At 55.5% G+C, this 18,792-nt stretch overlaps 2 protein-coding genes across 11 annotated transcripts in view; both read right to left on the bottom strand.

The window, feature by feature from the left end:
* Positions 1–5,912: 5,912 nt before the first annotated feature.
* On the bottom strand, positions 5,913–11,066 carry ATP6V0E2 (ATPase H+ transporting V0 subunit e2). The gene is made up of 4 exons (XM_055421480.2): positions 10,842–11,066; positions 9,381–9,428; positions 7,887–8,001; positions 5,913–7,539 (listed from the first exon to the last, which is right to left on the bottom strand). Exons 1-3 carry the CDS (start codon positions 10,943–10,945, stop codon positions 7,908–7,910), a joined length of 246 nt encoding a protein of 81 aa, XP_055277455.2. The 5' UTR covers positions 10,946–11,066; the 3' UTR covers positions 5,913–7,539; positions 7,887–7,907.
* A 44-nt stretch (positions 11,067–11,110) lies between these two features.
* ZNF862 (zinc finger protein 862) overlaps positions 11,111–18,792 on the bottom strand; it is a 32,984-nt gene continuing 25,302 nt past the window's right edge. For 5 of the 10 annotated variants that reach the window (XM_088834709.1, XM_088834708.1, XM_088834710.1 and 2 more), the window contains 2 exons: positions 15,861–17,975; positions 14,219–15,342 (listed from right to left, as the gene is read on the bottom strand). In XM_088834709.1, coding sequence (XP_088690835.1) covers positions 15,104–15,342; positions 15,861–17,975 — 2,354 coding nt within the window. In that variant the 3' untranslated portion in view covers positions 14,219–15,103. The other 5 variants (XR_016037092.1, XR_016037091.1, XM_088834705.1 and 2 more) reach the window with 5 other exon arrangements.

Below are 18,792 nucleotides of genomic sequence, written 5' to 3'. Positions count from 1 at the left end.
CAAAAGCATCAGTTCTTTGGCACTCAGCCTTCTTTATGGTCCAACTATCACATCTGTACATGACTACTGGAAAAACCATAGCTTTGACTATGTGGATCTTTGTTGGCAAAGTAGTTTCAATACACTCTTCGATACACTGTCTGTTTGTCATAACTTTTCTTCCAAGGAGCAAGAGTCTTTTAATTTCATGCCTGCAGTCACCATCTGCAGTAATTTTGGAACCCAAGAAAAGAGTCTGTCACTGTTTCCAGTGTTTCCCCATCCATTTGCCATGAAGTGATAATCTCCATTTTTTGAATGTTGAGTTTTAAGCCAGCTTTTTCACTCTCCTCTTTCAACTTCTTCTAGAGGCTCTTTAGTTCTTCTTCACTTCTTGCAAGTGGTGTCATCTTCATATTTAAGGGTATAGCAATTTCTCCCAGCAAGCTTGATTCCAGCTTGTGCTTCATCCAGCCTGGCATTTCACATGATGTACTCCGCATAGAAGTTAAAGGGTGACAATATACAGCCTTGACATACTCCTTTCCCAGTTTGGAACCAATCCATTTTTCCCTTGTCAGTTCTAACTCTTGCTTCTTGACCTGCACACAGGTTTCTCAGGAGGCAAGTAAGGTGGTCTGGTATTCCCATCTCTTTAAGAGTTTTCCACAGTTTGTTGTGATCCACACAATCAAAGGCTTTAGCATAGTCAGTGAAGCAGAAGTAGATGTTTTTCTGGAATTCTCTTGCTTTTTCTATGATCCAATGGATGTTGGCAATTTGATCTCTGCTTCCTTTGCCTTTTCTAAATCCAGCTTCAACATCTGGAAGTTCTTGGTTCACATACTGTTGAAGCCTAGTTTGAAGGATTTTGAGCATTGCTTTCACATAGCATGTGAAATGAGTGCAATTATGTGGTAGTTTGAACATTCTTTGACATTGCCCTTCTTTGGGATTGGAGTGAAAACTGATCTTTCCAGTCCTGTGGCCACTGCTGAGGTTTCCAAATTTGCTGGCATATTCAGTGTAGCACTTTAACAGTATCAACTTTTAGGATTTGAAATAGCTCAGCTGGAATTCCATCCCCTCCACTAGCTTTGTTCACAGTGATGCTTCCTACACCCCACTTAACTTCGTACTCCAGGACGTCTGACTCTAGGTGAGTGATCACACCATCGTGGTTGTACAAGTCATTATGATCTTTTTTGGTACAGTTCTTCCGTATATGTCATGGGTTGCAAATCATTTCCCTTGTCTGTCATTCACCTTTTTTCTTCAAGTTGTTCATTTTGCTTTGCAGAAAATCTAAATTTTAATTAAAGTTTATCCATTTTATCTTCATCACTGCTGGATTTCTTATTTTCCCCTCTTACTTAGACCTTTCCCATTGGGAGGGAATTTTTCAAATTTCCCCTATGTTTTCTTCTGGTACCTTTATAGTTTCATTTACATTTGTTAAATCTCTGATCCAGCCGGTAGTCATTTTGTTGCCAGGAGGGAGAGAGTCCCCACACTGCTCATTGCCTTTACTCATCTTCCCCTCAGATTTGCTCTGCATGTTTACCAATTTGAGGTTACTTTTAGACTCTTCTCTTCTTCTATTGACGTGTCTCTTCACGTGCTAACACCATTGCTTTCATCTCTGTAGCCTTCATGTTGTGACTTCATAATACTCTTAAATATCTGGGAGGGCTAGTGCTCCTGTCAATATTCTGCTTTTTAAGAAATCTCCTGGTTGTTTCTTAAACACTTATTTCCCCCAAGAACTTCAGATTCAGCAGATCTAATCTAGTACCCATTCCCTCTTCATCCCCACACCCCCAAAGCATGAATGCTTTTATCAAGAGGACAGTACATTTATAGGCTTCGTTAAGGACATTTAACACAAAGCACAGAAATACAGCTGCATAAACAAGCTCTGGGTATTTTTTGTGGCACGTATTTCCCAGGTTCTATCTCACACATCAAAGCACTCATGGTGCTGGCCACTTTCTGCTCCTCCAGGTGGATCGGTGTAGAGCCCGTGATGGGAATAAGAAAAGGTGAAGGAAGCTGAGATCCTGGCAGAATGAAGGGGACCATGAAAGTAGAGTTACTATGTAAAAGTCACATGATTGGTTGACGGCATTTATTGAGGAGGCGGGCACTATTAACCCATTTATCACACAGTCACAACCTCTACTAGGCAGGCACTAGTAGTATTATAACAACTGGGTGATAAAACCGAAGCTCAGAAAGATTAAGTAACTTTCACTCAACTAATTACTGGAGAAACGGGACTTTGAACTCAGGCAGCCCAGTTCCTGATTCTGTATCTCAACTAGAAGCCGAGCTGCTTAGTCAAGGTGAATGGCCTCTGGGAGGCTGAGCAGACAGAAAAAAAGAGAAAAATTTGTTTGCCAAATCAATTGCTGCAGACCAAGGGCATAGCCGTTGCCCCTGGTATCAGCATGGGTGAAGGCTGCAGGCTATGCTGTGATCCTAATGCCACAAAACCAGAAATGAGTGAAGAGCCTTTGGCACATACCAGCCAAACAGGCCCACAAAAATTAAACAACCTTGGGTATTCTTTAGCTGTTACCACTAACAGACATTTATAGCTGGACTTGTTCTTCACCAAGCTGATTACTCTCTGACTCCATACACCCTGCACCTGGCATTCTTCTCCCCCCATACTGTCTTGTAGCATCCTGCATTTCAGAAAGAAGGTCACAGGCCGATAACTTCAGGGACACCAGACCCAGCTACTGAGTTGCCTGATGCCAGCTGTAGTCACTCTGAAACTTTGCAAGAGAAAAAAAAAAAAATGCAAGACCTTCAAGAGGATATATATCCTCTCCCTACTCCGAAGAGAGGGGGACACAGCTCTTCAGGCACTAGCCTGCTATGCATCCCTTTTGCCTGGCAGAAAATAATAAAGCTACTCTTTTCAATTTCCTCCAAACTCTGTCTCCATGTTTCTATTCGGCATTGGTGGACAGGGAGCCCAGACTTTGACAACGGTCCTTGTGGCTCCATGCTCCCGTTGTACAAGATGGGGAGTGGTCAGACGCAGAGGATCACTCATTGATGTCTCCTGGGTCTTTGTCAGGGGAGGAAAGGCTGACCTTTACTGCAGAGGGAAAGCGTTGCTTCCATCACAGTCCTTAAACCCCAGATCAGGGAGCAGAGGTGGGGGCTAAATGGGTTTCTGAGAATATCCACCCCAACCTTTTTCAGAGCAGATGCCTGCAGGGTGAGCCAAAGTTCAGCTGGGCTTGTGTGACACCCCCTCCCTCACCTGGCCTCTGCTGGACCACGTGGCACTGGGATTAGAGTCCACTCAGACACCGATTAATCCCCAAAGGCTTTGGTGCTTCTGAAAGTGCTAGATGGCATTTCCAGGGGCTCCACAGAGCTCTGACTCTTTATGTCTCAGCGCAGAAATACCACTGCATGATTCCAAAGCTCAGGCCCTAAGACCTGTGTGGGCCTGCCTAAGAACAACCCAAAGCGCTGGGATTAAAAGTCTGGGGTCCTCGCTCCAGCCCTGGAGATCCTGTTGTGATGGGCCTGGCTTTAGTCCCAGCATTCTATGGGTCTGTTTGTTCTGGGTGATTCTCACCCAGGTTCATTACACGGAGCGTGGGCTGAGCTAGCACACACTTTGGTCACTGGCCCTCACCATTCTGGCTCCAAGTCAAGCAGAACTGCAGTGGCTGCCAGCTGACTCCATTCCTGGAAACCCCAGGGCTTTTAAACAAAGATCACGCCCCACATGTGACCTTGGAGGTTCTCAGGAGTGGACTGTGACCACCCCCACTTGATTTCTCTGCTCTTTGCATTCCCAGTGTTATCCGCATACTGGTTTCTTGTTCAAAAAAACCCAGAGGCCCTCATCACGGCCCTTGCTCTAGGTGTTTCATCAGGGAGGGTGGCCCTGTAGCCTGCAGTAACAGACACCTTCATCCTCTCCATTGGGCCAATGGGTGTCCCTACTGTAGACTGGAATGTGCCAAGTCTCAGGATGTTGAGGTCGGGATAAGTCACGGAAGACCGTTGGGAAGCCTGGCCTCACAGGAGCATCCAGTTGTCAAGGTCCCTTAGTTCTCTGCCCTTTGGATTTCCCCAGAAAAACCTGGATGTTTCAGTTACATATCCTTCAGTGACATTTCATCCAGGCTCTGGTACCACCTGGAAAATCTTCCCTGTTCGCCATAACCGCCACAGCCTCTAACATCAGTGCAGAGCATTGGGCCACCTATGACCGCATAATCCGGTCTGAGGTCTCCATCCTTTGGCCAGCACTGCCCTCTGCTGGCCAGCCTCTGTGCGTGCAGCTGAGCTAAGCCTCTCACTCTGCCACTAGGGGCAGGCAGGGGTGTCCCACCCTCCTCGCCCACTGCCAATCTTCAGGGATCTTTTGCTTCATGTAGTGACTGAAGGTGTCAGAGGCAGTCACTTACTGATTCCCATCCCACTTGGCAAGGGAATGGGGGTGGGGGTGGTACTTCCTGCTTGAAACAAACAAGAAGTCGGTCCACACCCAGCACTAGGAGACTCGACCAACCTGGCTTGGCTTCTGGCTGCCTAAGCCGCATCCCTGGGACAACCTGGCCACATCGGGTTCCCGTCTGACCAAGCTCTGGGCCATCAGAAGGATGTACCGTCCATTCTAGCCAGTGCCCGACCCTGGGCCTCTGACCCCCACCCCTCCACCCTTTCTTAGCGCAATCACAGTTGTGGATCCTCCTTGGTTCCTCTGGGAGAGATGTATCTCCTGCAGCCCAGGGGCGGCTCTTAAGAGCCCTCCTTCTGAGATGAACTCAGGAAGGCTGGCTCGGGCCTGGGTCCGGGTCTCGGCGGCCTAGCCGCACTTGTGCCTGCCAGCCCTGTGTGACTTTTCACTCCTGGCTCTGCTTGGGCCCTGCCCACTCCTCCCCTCTGCCTTCACCTTCCTGCCAAAATGCCCAGACCCCACAGAGCTCTCATTCCCCGTCAGTTGTTAACAGAGTAAAATGTGCTTTCACGGTTTGAACTGACGTCCGATTGTGTTCATTTCTGACAAAACCTGCTTGCCCCGTGGTCCCCGCTCCCCCCTGCACTGAGGTAGGGTGACAGCTTTGACAGCAGCAGCATCCACAGAAAGTGGGCACAGACCCCAGGAGGGCGTCCCGAGCTGTCTCTCCTTGAATGGCTGCAAAGGCGGAAAGGGAGGGAGGGATGGGAAGGCAACCTGCTGGGGGGGGTGGTCTGCCTGCCCTGGGCTGCAGAGACTCCCCAGAGAGTGGGGGGACTGGGGGCAGTGGACAGGGGGCTCCCCGGGACAGAGGTTGCCGCCCAGTTGTTCAGTGAGAACTCAGGGACAGACACACACATCTCAGGTCTTCAGGCCACAGCTTCATCCTGATCTCCAAACCCAAGCTTCCAACCGCTTGCTGGGCGTCTCCACGGGGAGACCAGGCTCACCAGGACACACAGGAGGCCCCAGGTCATCGCTTCTCCTCTGTGGCCTGTGCTGACAGGTTCCAGCTGCCGGGTCCTGGGCAACCCTTCATCCACTGTTCCCTGCAGGGTGCATCCTGCCTCATCCCTCCTCCCACGGCCCTCGCTGGGCCCCTTGAACTCCTAACTAGCCCTTCACCCATTCTTGGGGCCCCATCCTCCCCACCACTCTCACCTGGGGCCCATTACACCCCGAGCAGAGATCATCCTAGAAGCCAAGTGGGGTCACATCCCACATCCCCCCACCCTTTCACGGCTCCACATTTGCTTTGGTTGAATCCAGGCTCCTCACTTCCTCCAGTCCCTGCTCCACACACCCCACCCCTAGCTTCCCAGCTGCTCCTCCGGGGAGCTCCCCTCTCTGCTCACTCCATCGCCCTCCCCTGTGCAGGGAACCGCAGATATTTAGGAACACTTAGGAAGAAGGCAGGCCACGCTCCACAAATTGGGGACTGGCTTTATTGTAGAGCCCCAGGGGCCGTGCACTCTCTGTAATCACAGATGGGAGGTGGGCAAAGTTCCACTTGAACAAGTCCTCCATCTTCCTCCTCCTGCCAGGCCTGGTTCTGGGCAGAATCCAGGAAGCCGTACTCGCTCTCAGGTCTCAGGAAAACGTAGTCCGCAGTGTCCATACTCCAGGGCTGCAGCTCCAAGCATCTGCCAGGCCCCTTTCCTGCCCCTCAAATCCACCCACCGAGGAAACGGGAATCAGGTGGGCAGGGGTGCGGCAGGCAGCAAACTTGGCCTCAGCCAGGACTTTGCCCCCAGACAGGAATTTCCCTACCTTTCATTCATTAGTCACTAGACATGGCCACAAGACTCAGCACCCCCACTCCAAGGGGGCCACAGAGCTCAGCACAGGAAAGGAGCTGGAAAGGGGGTGGAGGAATGTCAACGGGAGGCCCCCATCTGAGCAATAGGCCAAGCCCAGACAAAAGAAATCCAGGGGAGAGGTACCACGTTCCACCACCGTGCCAAAATTGATCCCCGCTGAACAGAATGCCAATCAAATAAATAGTCAATACAGACAAGAGACTGGCTTCCCCCTCCCTGGGGAGACAGCACGGCAGAATGGAGTCGGGGGACTCGAATCAGCTCTGGGACTGGCAGGTGTCTGCCCCAACTCTGCTGGGGGAAGTGAGGGCATGGGCTGGGGCCCCAGGCTCCCTCTGGTCCTCACCAGGCCAGGGGTTCCCCAGCCCACACTGCGGACAGTCCTCAGGGCCCACGGCCCCGCCCACACCTCACTCACACCTGTCTGTCTTCGCCCTCCCTCCATCCAGGCGACCTAAGTAAGTGAGGCTTCCAGGGACTCAGAAATCCTTCTCCCAAGAGGAGTCTAGGCCTGGGGTAGGGGGGAGCTGCTTCAGGCTGAGCTCCTGAGAAGGGAGGGAGCCCCATCCCCAGACAGGGAGGCCCAGGTCGGGGAGGAAGCGGGGAGAGGATATGCAGAGGAGATACCACTTCCTGAGCAAGCCCCTTTGAGTGACTCCGACGATAAAGGAGGCTGAACATACAGCTTTTCAATCTTGATCCAAATAACTATGGCGCTTTTTGTGTGTGAATGTTTGTCCATTACGTCAGAGTTTCCAGAAATTTCACATCGAAGCGTGTCAGAAAATTAAAGGAGAACTCCAAGAGGGGCCTTCGCCACGGCCCGTCTCACAGGTGAGGACCTCACGCGGGCAGACTCTCCGGGGTCACAGAGCCGGGCGGTACAGTACCTGGCCTCCTCCCCAGGCCTTCCTCTCCAGCCTCGGAGCATCCTGGCTCCAAGCCCTCCTCCCCAGGACGCCCGACCGGCCTTGGGCTCCCCCCTTGGCGTACAAGGCAGCCCCCACCCTTGTCAGCTCCCGACCTACTCCGGGAGGAGCGGGCAGAGGGAACAGAGGCTGCTCTGGCTGGCTCTGAGCTCGGCCTTCCAGAGCTGGGGAGGGCGGGACTTTCCAGAACCCGGCAGGCCTTGGGGGAGGGGGCCCAGAGGGACCGGACACAGCTAGGGGGGCGGAGGGGGGGACGGTGACAAAAGGGTCATCAGGGACAGTGGAGCCACGGTCATCCGGACAGCGGGGGCACCTGAAAGCACATCACGTGCCAGGGTCACGGCCTCGCGGTGGGGACCCCGCCCCCCAGCCCCGCCTTGGGGAGCCGAGGCTCACCTCGACCCCTGAGCCCGCCCTCCCAACAGATTCCCCTGCCTCCTCGGGGGTCTGTCTGCAAACCCACAAGGGAGGCTGGGACCACGTGCTACCCCCAGGACCCTGATCTTCTATCTGTGCTGCTCAGCACGGGAGGGGGGCAGGGGGGAGCAGGTGCCCAGGGGGTTGTTCTTCTTAATAAATGACCGCCTGCTTCCACACGCAAAGTCCTGCAACCCTGCCTGACCTCATCCTCCCCACCCCTGACCGCCCGCCAGGCAGTACCTGAGGCCGCGGAGGCGACGGTCACTCCCACAGGAAGCGCACGTACCAGATGGTCTCATTCTTCAGCTGGGGCCCGAACAGGGGGTTCAGCTGAGCCAAGATGGCGATGAGCCAGCTGTCAGGGACAGCACAGCACGGGTGAGCCCGGGGCACCGGGAACTCCTCGCACCACGCAGGTGGTCACATGACCCACCCAGAGCATGGACGGTCTGGGTTCCAGAGGGAAGGGTCCCTCGGAGACATCCTCACTGCAGCCAGTTCGGGGGCTCAGTCGGGGCACGTGGGTTTGAGTTTAGGTTTGGTTTGACTCGTTGTTTTGTAGATTTATCAGATCCCTGTGTTGGGGCTGGACTCGGGGGGATTAGAGAAGAGGTAAGATGGCCCCCAGGGGCACAGAGGGCAGCCATTCCGACTTAAGATGGCTTAACTGCCTGGAGAATCCCATGGACAGAGGAGCCTAGTGGGCTAAGTCCATGGGGTCACAAGAGTCGGACACGACTGAGCGACTAAACCGCCACCACCAAGTGCTCATGAGAGAGGCCTCCCTCAAAACCAGAGCTTGGACTTATTCCTCAGTTTGGTAGCCAGGGAGATTTAAACATGGAGCAGGCTGACATAGAAGAACTGGGGAGCAATGATGGAGTGTCTCCTTTGTAAAAGGGGAGGGGCTACCATAAAAGGCACTTATAGAAAGAGAACACCTAGATCCTACCGACATGGAAATTGACGCCCTCACATGGTCCAGGCACTTGCATTTCTTGGTATGTGTTCTGTATCCCAGGACTTGGAATATAGGACAGTATTCTTTACATACTTACTTTTCCAAGTTTGAAGACCACTGCTCACCCAGTGGTTCTAAATGGTCAGCATCACAAGCACTCAGAGGCGTGCATTAAAAATACAGATTGCTGGAGGGACTTCCCTGGTGGTCCAGTGGTTAAGAATCCAGCTTCCAATGCTAGGGATGTGAGTTCAATCCCTGGTCGGGGAAAGACGATCCCACAGTGGAGCAACTAAGTGCCTCGCACCACAACAAAAGATCCCATGTGCCGCAGCTAAGACCTGATGCAGACAAATAAACTTCTAAAAAATACAGGTTCCCACTTGCAGACTGAGGACTGTGCTGTCGTGAGTCCAAGGTGGAGTCCTGAAACCTGTGTTTTATCATCTCTCCAGGGGATTCTGATGCCCGCCGGGTACAAGAGGCACCCAGCAGGCCCCACTCACTCGTGTCACAGATGAGACATCCGCAGCCCAGGGACAGGGCAGAGCTTGTCCTGACGACACACTCAGAACCAGAACCCGGAGTTCACAACTCCCAGCCCGCCGCTCTCTTTGCCACTCTCAACCCCTCCTCCTCCGTGCTGTGCAGACTCAGCCTTTCAGGAGCTGAACGGGTCGGTACCAGAACAGGGGCGAGAGCAGGGCTGGGAGAGGAGCAAAGAAGGGAGGACAGGGCCCCCGCGGACTAGGAGCTGGGAGAGCAGTACTTACAAGAGGTAACAGCAGACGGCGGTGGCCACCAGCATGGTGATGATCACTCTGCAACGGAAGAGGCTATCAGCTCAGGATGGATGGAAGCAGCGCCCTCAGGAGGCCTGGCCGAGGCCCGAGAAAGAGCTCCTGGTACCAACCCCTCTCCCTCTGGCTTTCTTGATGCCACCTGAACACAAGGAGGCTGAGATCTACGTGGGTAAGAATTGCTAGATGGAAAAGGAAAACTCCAAGTGTCACCTCATGGGAGGCCAACCTCGACCACACCCAACTTTCATTATGAATCTTTCCCTTCACCTATCTCCCTTCTCCATCACCCACTGTTTCTCCATCATAGAGCAGTCATGTTGGAGAATGACACCGCACACAGCTGCATTTGCAGCCACCCACCGTGGAGTGGCCTCTGGGATCCCAAATTCACTGGGCAAAGGGAAGGAAGACAGAAGACCAGAAGAGACAGCAAGAAGCGAGGGGACCAAGGGTCATCTCTGAGGCAGAGTGAGCAGCTACACTGAGAATACGGACTGGTTGCCTTGAGTCCGCTCCAAGACTGGAGACAGAGGCTTTAAATGCAGCAGGAGAGACTTCAGTTAGAAGAAAAAACTCAGCAAAGTGTGTAGGAGAGTTGATCCACTAAAACAATTAACAAGGTGAGGCCATGGGACCTCAGCCCCGAGAATCTTGAAAAACAGAGGCAACACCCATATGCAGCCTCCAGCTGAAGCTAACCCTAACCCAAACCAGGCCCTATGACCTCTGCTTGAGGTTGGTGCCAGAGACATCAGCATCTGATCCATTCTTTCGGCATTGCCAAGCACCATGGGCCAGTCCTGAGCTAGGCGCTGGGGTCTACAGTGGTGAAAAGACAGCCTTCCACCTTGAGGAACTTGTCGTCAAAGGGTGAGGGCCGGTCACTGCTGAAGAGACTATGAAGCAGAAACCGGTGAGTGGTGCAACAGGTATAGGAACCTGCTGGGGTCCCAAGAAATACTGACACTGGCTAAAAATTATTCCATACAGTATGTGCCATGCACACCTAACAGTTTTATATAGGTTATTTTGTGTAATCCTCAGAGCAGCCTTAAAAGGCAGAAGTCATCATCACCCCGTGACCAAGAAGTGAGGCTTGAAGGGGTGAGGGACGCTCAAGGTCACAGCTGGGCAGGAGTGGACAAGCTGCATCAGTGGCTCGCCACAGACTTTACCTTCCCGGGCGCAGGGGCAGGGAGCGGCGCGGGCGTAGCTGTCTCCTCCTTTAGACAGCACGACCTTCTCTGCCCTTTGGCCCCGAAAGCCCGCCTGTTCCCGGTTGTACGCGGCCCAGCGGGGACCCGGGAGAAGGATTGGGGCGCCGCGCGCCGGGACCAGTGCCCGCTGCACAGCTGCCGCCTCGCGCCGGAGGAGGGGTGGGCCCAGGCGCAGTGGGGTCCTCAGGGAGGCTGGGCCGCGCGCGATCCTTACCCGCGGTTGGGTCCTTTGGGCACGAACCAGGGCCCGGCGATACCGATGAGGCCCCAGAACGTGGTGAAGATGACGACCGGGAGGGCGAAGGAGTGCGCCGTCATGGCCAGGCGCGGGATGCGGGTCAGAGCTGCGGATGCTCCTTTGGGTACCTGTCGCGGCTGGGCAGGGGCCGCCGAGCATGCGCAGCAGGACCCGGCCGCCCCGGGGGAGCGCGTTCTGCCGCCCCGCTCGCGCATGCGCGGCAGCTCGACACTGGGGGGCGGAGGCGGAGGCGGACTTTGATCCGAGCCGCCGGTTTCCTACAGGATTTACGGGACAGAGGCATGTATGGGGAAAAGCTCTGCTTTATTCGGATAGCACAGAGGTTGAGAATCAAACATGGTTTTGTTAAACCGTGTTTTGCACATCTTTGAAACCAGAGACGTGGACCTCGGCAGACAGACCCCTGGATGGAGGGAACAGGCCCATCATCACCTGGTCCTTAGGTACTTAGCACCCTAGGAACTGAACCTGGGTTTGACGGAAAAGGTCTGGAGGAGCTGACCTCCTCCGTGTCTGGCTAGGGCGGGGGCCGGCCCCCACCTCCTGCCTGGTCTCTCTGGCTATTGAACTCACGTTGTCGATTATAGCGCTGGTCACTGAGCTTGTCAGCCGTCTAGGCATCGCTATGGAGACCACAGGTGGGTAAGGAGGGTGGAGGCAGGGCCAGGGCTCTGGCCAAAGGCAGAGAGCTCACTCCTTCCATTCCCAGCGCCCTCCTGCTTGTTTTCTCCAAGCAAAAGTAGGCAAGCTCCCCAACAGTGAGGTCTTCAGGCCCTGGGGTCTGAAAGGCTGCCAGACTCTTGAAACAAAACGCAGAGGCTAGCCTGGGCAAGGGCGGGGGGTCTCGCCATGCTTCGGCCCTGGGGTCCTGCCCAAAATGGCCAGCGTCCTCTCTTCCATGAGCTAACAGAGGGGAGCCAGAGCACGGCTGTGCTCCTTGAGAAACTGGGCAGCGTAACCTCCCATGATAAACAGCATTTTCAGTAGCCCCCCCCCCCCCCAGCACAAGGGGCCCAAGTTTCTCACAGCTGGCACTGGAGGCGTCCTCAGAGCACAGGTGTGGAGGAGCAGGGTCGTCTCTGGCGGGCCTCCGCCGCACGTGGGGTTTGTGCAGTGGCGCTCACGCGCAGTGGTGCTCGCAGGACTAATCTCTTTCTCTGAGGCGTCTTAAAGGATGGCAGCTGCCACGGGGAGGATGCTGCTGGAACGTCACTCAATGGGAATCCCGACGGGTCAGGTGGGAGCTATAAAACCCACACTTGAAAGAGCCCTTCTCTCTTCCACCCCGCCAATTCATACCCTTGGCAACTGGCCGAGGGCTGATTCCTCAACTCCCTGTACAGCCCCATGTGAATGGGGCGGGAGATCTAGGCTCCATCTTGGCTTCGTGGACAGTAACGCAGCCAGAACTCCAAAGGCCCATGGTACACCTCAGCTCCCAGGACACAGCGCTGGAAGGGAGACAATGCCACAGGTTAAAAGGCAGGAAGCAAGAACAAAATTCTTGGCTCAAAGCTTCAGAAAACAGGAAAGTGATGACAGTAAGGCAGAGTCAGGAACACTGGGAACCATGGGTTCTGCCCATGAGGCACTCGATACCAACATCAGGGGCTCTCAGCAGCCTTCGAGGGTCAGACTGCTTGGGCCTGAAGCACAGAGCAGGGACCCCACCTGGGGGCTGGCAGCAAGCCAGGACAGAGCACTATTTCCTGCCTGTCTAAAGTCAGAGAAAGGCAGAAGCCTTCCCTCCAAGCTCCCCTGATTTCCCACCTGTAGGAAGGAAGGCAGGAGGCAGACACCACATCATCCTCGGCCAGACAAGCAGCCTAGGCCTCCCCAGAGCAGCTGCCCTGGAAGGAAACATGCCTTACTTCCGGGTGGAAAGGGAGATGGGGAGAGGCAAGGGGAACTGAATCATGTGGGACACCCTCTGTGCCGCCGGGGTGGTCTTCTCAGGCTTCAGTGAGCCCACAAAGTACCTGGGGGAGTCTGCAGGAAACAGTCCCGGGGAGCTGATCAAGTGGGTCTGTGCTGAAACATTTAAACCAACACCCCTAGTGATTCCCAGGCCGGTCCCCAGAGCACCTCTGGGAAGAATGGACTAGACCATTACACTGGAGGCACCTCCTCCCACAATCAGGACGTCGGTGGCAAAGGACAGGGACAAGAGCTGATGACAGCCAAGTCCACTCTGCCTCCTGAGGCCCATCTTTGCCCACAGAGGAACTGTCAGCCAGCAGTCCCACGGAGGCCGGGCACTAACAGGCACTTGGCTTCTCTGCTGCTGTTTCACAGAGGGACGCGAAGGCACAGGGGACAGGGAGGGGGCCATCACGGTTGACCCATTGCCTGCAGCAGAGCTGGAGCTGGATCCCAAGCCCCCCAAGTGTAAAATCGTCTTTACAGTCTGCTCTGCAGAAATCCAGGGCTTGGCATGACCCAGGAGCCGGACTGGTGGGAGCGCCGGGCCCCTGCACGGAGATACTCCTCCCATCCAGGAGCTGTTGGCTGCTCAGGGTGCAGGGGTTCTCCTTGTTGCATCCCAGAGGCAGGCCCCGCGACGAGGCAGAGACAGCCTCTGAGGCGAGTCTCCCGTGTGAGGTTGAGGCTTCCCTGCTTCTGCTGTGGAGCCAGGGGGACAGACCCCGGAGTCAGGCCGGCCCCAGTCCTGCTCACCTTCTGCCCTCACCTCAAGCCTCCCCGGCACTCAGGCTGTGGGCGGCCCCCTGGATGTTCCCCAACTACCCAGGGGCCAGAGTGCTCCTTCAAGCCCCTTCCCCTAGCTGTCATTCCCACTTCAGAAAAGTCTTCTTGCCACCCGAAGCTGGGGATTTCATGATGGGATTATGTGCTGAAGCACCTTGAAAGTAAGCTTCAGATAGAACCTATCTGCATATTTAAGTGCTGTGAGGTCCTCCTGGGCCTGGAGAATGGGCCTGGGAAATAGGTCGTGCGCCTCCTGAGCCCCTGCCTCCCAGGATGTGGCTTTAACTGCCTTGTCACTGCCCACCTCCCGGTGCTTAGAGTCCCACCCAACAAAGACTTGGGCAGCCTCGAATCCCAGGGCCTGTCACCACGATCACAGGGCCAGGGCAGCAGGGGGCTCCAAGGAATGAACCCCTCGGATTCCTGCTCCTACTACAGGAGCGCTTTGGCAGGACAGCCTGGGGCCTCCTGGCCAAGGAGGGGACACGGGAGCCTCTCAGGAGGCTCCAGGACGCAGGCTGTCAGGACCTCCACCGGTTCCCTGCAGGACAGGCTGGGCGGTTTCCCGGCGGTGGGCTCCTCCCTGCAGAACGCGCCAGTCTTCTTCCTGAGCCCTGCCCCTCGTGCGGGAGGAAAGAGAAGGCACAGTGAGCCGGAGAGAACAGTTCAGGTGATAATCCATCCCCCCCACATCCAGCTGCGCCCGAGGGAGGCTGGTGACTAACCCCTGGCAGAACAGACTGGAGGTGGACGAGGACTGCTCTCTGGGGCTGGAGCGAGTCCCACTCTGCGGACTCTTCCACCCGAGGGCAGCGGAGCTCATGTGGCAATTCTGCCCCCAGGGGACCCTGGGCAGAGTCTGGAGGGAGACATTTTCGATTGCTAAAACCAGGAAGGTGCTGCCGGTAACCAGTGGGTATGTAGTGGGCAAGGCCGGGGTTGGCCGACCACAGGACGGGCCCCCACAATGAAGAACTATCTGGCCCCAAATGTCCACAGTGCCGAGGCTGAGAAACCACCTGGGGAGGAAGGCTTTGTTATATAAAATTTGGCTGGGTTCTCTGTTTGCTTCAGAGGTACAGTCCCATCGCCCTGTGATTACAACCTGCAGAAAGGCACGGACGAGGGCACCTTCTCCTCCACCCCCAGGGGCCAAGCTCGAACAGTAACGCATTCAACAGATGCTGGGTGAGGGACCCTATCTCAGAAGCACCCTCTTTCCTTCTCCCCACTTCTATCTATCACCCACCTCCCTGCACCCACTGCCCAGCTGCAGGCCCAGGGCCACCCTGCTTCCTACGGAGCCTCTGTCAACCCTGAGGCCAGTCCACTGCTGATGACCACAGACCCCGAGACAGAATTAGAGTGGCAGCAACAGGATGGAGACCCGAGCACAGCCTGGAGAAGCTCTGGTTTTCTTTGTTCAGTGACTACTTAAAAAGACGAAAAAGCGAAAAGCGAAAGAAAATTTCTCGCTTAAGACTTTCAGTAACTGGGCCTTCAGGATACTATCACTTCCCCTCAAACCTAGTCCCGGCCCAGCCCTCCAGGCGAGTTGAGAGGCTCTCCTCATGAACCCCTCCCCTGCCTGAAACCCCGAACCGTCTCCTCCACACAGCATGGTCCTCATGGCCCCTCTGACCTGCACTGACCTCTTCCTGCTGCAAACAGGGTCCCCACAGCCCACAGGAAGGTGATGGCCCTGCCCTCACTCGTCCAGTCCTCGGGTTATTCCTGGTCGTAGCTGAACCTTTAAAGAACACCATGGGTGTTACTCGCCAGACACTATTCTAAGCACTTTTGTTGTTGTTGTTCAGTCACCAGGTTGTATACGACTGTATCCACAACCCCATGGACTGCAGCACTCTAGGCTTCCCTGTCCCCTACCATCTCCCAGAGTTATTAATTCACTTTACAGAAGAAAAACCAAAGCACAGAGAAATTAAGTTGCCCGAGGTCACATGCTAGTTAGTGGCAGGACTAGAACTTGAACCTGGGCAGCCTGGCTCTGGAACTCCCTGCTCTTAGCGCTCCGCCCTGTGGCCAGGAGTGTGGGCGCCCAGCCTGTCTAGCTGAATTATAAAGGTGTCCTGTCCTGAGCACCCACCGGTCTAGCAAACAGCTGAGCACGTGACCCCTTAGAGCAAGCCAGTGGTGATGGCTGACTTGAACGGAATCTACCAGGCTGTCAGCTCAGGGCGGGGCTGGGAAGCTGAGGTTCCCCTCTTTGGCATCCCTGCGTCTAGGAGCTCTGCCATGCACACTTACTTGCATGGGAGCGGGGCGGCACCGGGGCACAAGTGTAGACGTGGCTGAACCGCCGGCCTGAGGAGGTCAGGTACCAGTGCTGGATGGCGGGCTGGGGGTCATACTCTGTGACCGCAACACCGTTCACAGCTGTCATCATGAGCATGTTGATCACCTCGTTGGAGAGCTTGGTCCTCTCGTCAGTCCTGATCCGGTTCATGGCACTGAATCCGCGCTCACAGCAGGAGGTGGAGACGGGCACACAGACCACCAGGGCCATGAGCCGGCTGAGCAGGGGGAAGCGGCGGTGCTGGGCCAGCGCGTGCTCGCACAGCATGGAGAACGGCAGGTTCTGGGCCACGGCCTTCAGGCCCAGCCACTCCTCCAGCAGCGCCTCCTCGCTGTATCCTGGGGGCAGTGAGAGCTCAAAATACCTGGCCAGGGTCAGGATGTCATCATTCCCAAAACTGGCCAGGGCCAGCCCGCTTGGCCAGGCCTTGGTGTCAAACACCTCCATGTTCCTGAGCTGTGGTGGACGGTCGGCATCAAACCTCCGCTGGAGGTATTCGATCCCTGTCAGGACCACTCTCTCCCTGTCTGCCTGGAACCGCTGTTCTGCCATCTCAGTCCTCTCCAGCACGATGCCATGGAGGCACCCGTCCCTGAAGCCGGCATTGAACTCTTCCTCTTTGGGGCCTGCCCGGTGACGGAGGGTCTCCAGTGCCACGTAGGCCCGCCCCAGCGTGGCGTTCACCTCGGTGATCAGCACGATCTCCTTCTGGCACACCTCAGACAAAGGCTGGTAGATGCTCAGGAAGTCCAAGAAGAAGTGGCAGAACTTGAGGAAATGGAAGCCCTTCATCAGCTTCAGCATGCCTTGGGCCCTGTGCCCAACCTGCCCACCTGCGTCCGCCACACTCTGGAGGTGCCTGGCCAGGGCGGGCCAGCTCAGGGTAAGCGCGTTCAGCGTGCGCCTCTCGCTGGCCACCCACCTGACTGCATTCAGGTCCTTCAGGCGGACCATTTCCTGCTCCAAGGGAGCCGCACCTTCCTGCAGCTCGTTCAGCCTCTTGTTCGAGGACTGGTAGAACTTGAAGATGGTTCGGATGTGCCGGTCACACTTCTTGACCAGGTCGATTCCCCCGCAGGCGTCGACCACGGCCAGGGGGAGCCGGTGGGCCACGCAGTGCACCGGCAGAAGCCGGGGCAGGATCTCCTGCAGCTTCTCCACCAGGCCTCCCCCGCAGCGCAGTGGGGCGGAGCCATCAGTTCCCAGGCCCACCACCCAGCCCGGCTTCCGGAAGGGGATGTCTAGCTCGTCCAGGGCCGAGATGATGGTCTCAAAGTATCCATCCACCGTCTCGCTGTGGAGGGGGGCCAGCGTGAGGTAGGACTCCTTCGTCTCGGTCCCCTTCAAGTAGCGGAGGTAGATGCCCAGGCAGGCCTGGTCGGGGGCAGCCGTGGCGCTGTCCAGCAGCACGCTCAGGCACGGGGAGTTGCGAACGTCCTCGAGGATCTCCCTCTTCAGAGTCTCGGAGATATACTTGATGAACTGAGTGCAGGCGGTGCGGTTTCGGTACTTGCCCAAAATCATGGTCCCCGTGCTCTGGAGGAGTTGCAGGATCTTCTCGAAGTCATTCAGGGGCCTCGAGTGGTACGCGATTGAGTAGGCGGCATGGAAAAAGTGCTCCATGTTGGCCATCAGGTCACTGGAGATCTCGGGGACTGGGGCGGCCTGCGGGGCGTCCTCCCTGACTTCCACGGTGTTGACACAGAGCTTGTGTGCTTTGCTGACTTCGTGGTACTTTAAAGTCTCTACTTTGAAAGGGCCCGTGTAGCCGCGGACCAGCCGCGATGATCTGTCGTGGAGACTAGGCCTTTCTTTGCAAGCTGAGCAGAAGAGCTTGGTTTCTTTGGGGTCCATCACTAACCATGGGAACTGCCCAAACCACGACCTCTGAATTGAGCGGGGTCTGTAAGTCCTCTTGATTTTCACCTGTCCGTCTGCCTCCACTTCACAAAGGCGGGGCTTGCAGTAGGAAGTAGGTGTCTCCACAGAAGGAACTGGAAGCCAGGTGGACTCTACAGCCAAGGCCTGTGTGTGCGCCTCTCTAACAGCCACCGTCTTCTTTTTCCCTTTGAGGCAAATCAGAATGTGCTTGGTTTTGCTGCCCAGGACTCTGCAGCCTCCGATCAGCTAAGACACCCCAATTCAGTAAGTACCCCTTATGCAAAGCAGAGAAGATGGATGGGCTCCACCTTTCTAGAAATCAGAAAGTGAAAAGTGAAAGTCGCTCAGTCGTATTGGACTCTTTGTGACCCCATGGACTGTACAGTCCATGGAATTCTCCAGGCCAGAATACTGCAGTGGGTAGCCGTCCCCCTCTCCAGGGGATCTTCCCAGGAGTGGCTTCTCTTGAAACCCTTTCTCATTGTTTTCTCTGAAAGTCAGTCTGGCCCCACGGGTTATGTGCTAATCCTCATGGTTGCTTCAGCCAGCCACCCCTTCTCTACCCACACAGCTACCCTGGCATCATGTGACATCATACTCATAAGCTTAATTAACCTCTTTGGCCGTAGATGCTGTTGGATGGTCTTAATCCTCTTTCGAGGCACCATAAAGAAATGAGGGTAAACATCCATAAGTCTTCTTATTAGCCTGAGAAACAAAGGGGGTATAGAGGTATACACAGTAGCTAGGGGTCAATAAGTCACTGACGGACATATGCAAAACTGCCAGCTCCCACAGACCAGCAGTGCTGTCGCTAAATGCTGGAGGAGCGGGGGGAGGGAGGCGCGGCTCACAGCCTGTGGGCCACGTGGCTCCTCGTGAGCAGTGTCCTCCATGTATCTCCCCCACCAGCTCTACCGCACCAGCCCGGTTTCACTCCACGCATCAAAGTGCCTTACTTTACCCAGTCTCTCAGACTATTCTATGCTCTGAAGGCAGGGC

Source organism: Moschus berezovskii, chromosome 3 (genome assembly GCF_049115385.1).
Source record: "Moschus berezovskii isolate FMDL1 chromosome 3, NW_MosBer_1.0, whole genome shotgun sequence".
In the NCBI taxonomy this organism is placed as follows: domain Eukaryota; kingdom Metazoa; phylum Chordata; class Mammalia; order Artiodactyla; family Moschidae; genus Moschus; species Moschus berezovskii.
The sequence above is the reverse complement of the archived record's forward strand: the minus strand, read 5'-3'. Positions and strand labels throughout refer to the sequence as shown.

Excerpts from the sequence above, each read along its gene's own strand:
- ATP6V0E2 (XM_055421480.2), bottom strand. The coding sequence starts at position 10,945 with ATGACGGCGCACTCCTTCGCCCTCCCGGTCGTCATCTTCACCACGTTC. Across the intron at positions 9,429-10,841 it reads CCCAAAGGACCCAACCGCGG|AGTGATCATCACCATGCTGG; the intron begins GTAAGGATCGCG and ends CTTCCGTTGCAG. Across the intron at positions 8,002-9,380 it reads GCCGTCTGCTGTTACCTCTT|CTGGCTCATCGCCATCTTGG; the intron begins GTAAGTACTGCT and ends TGTCCCTGACAG.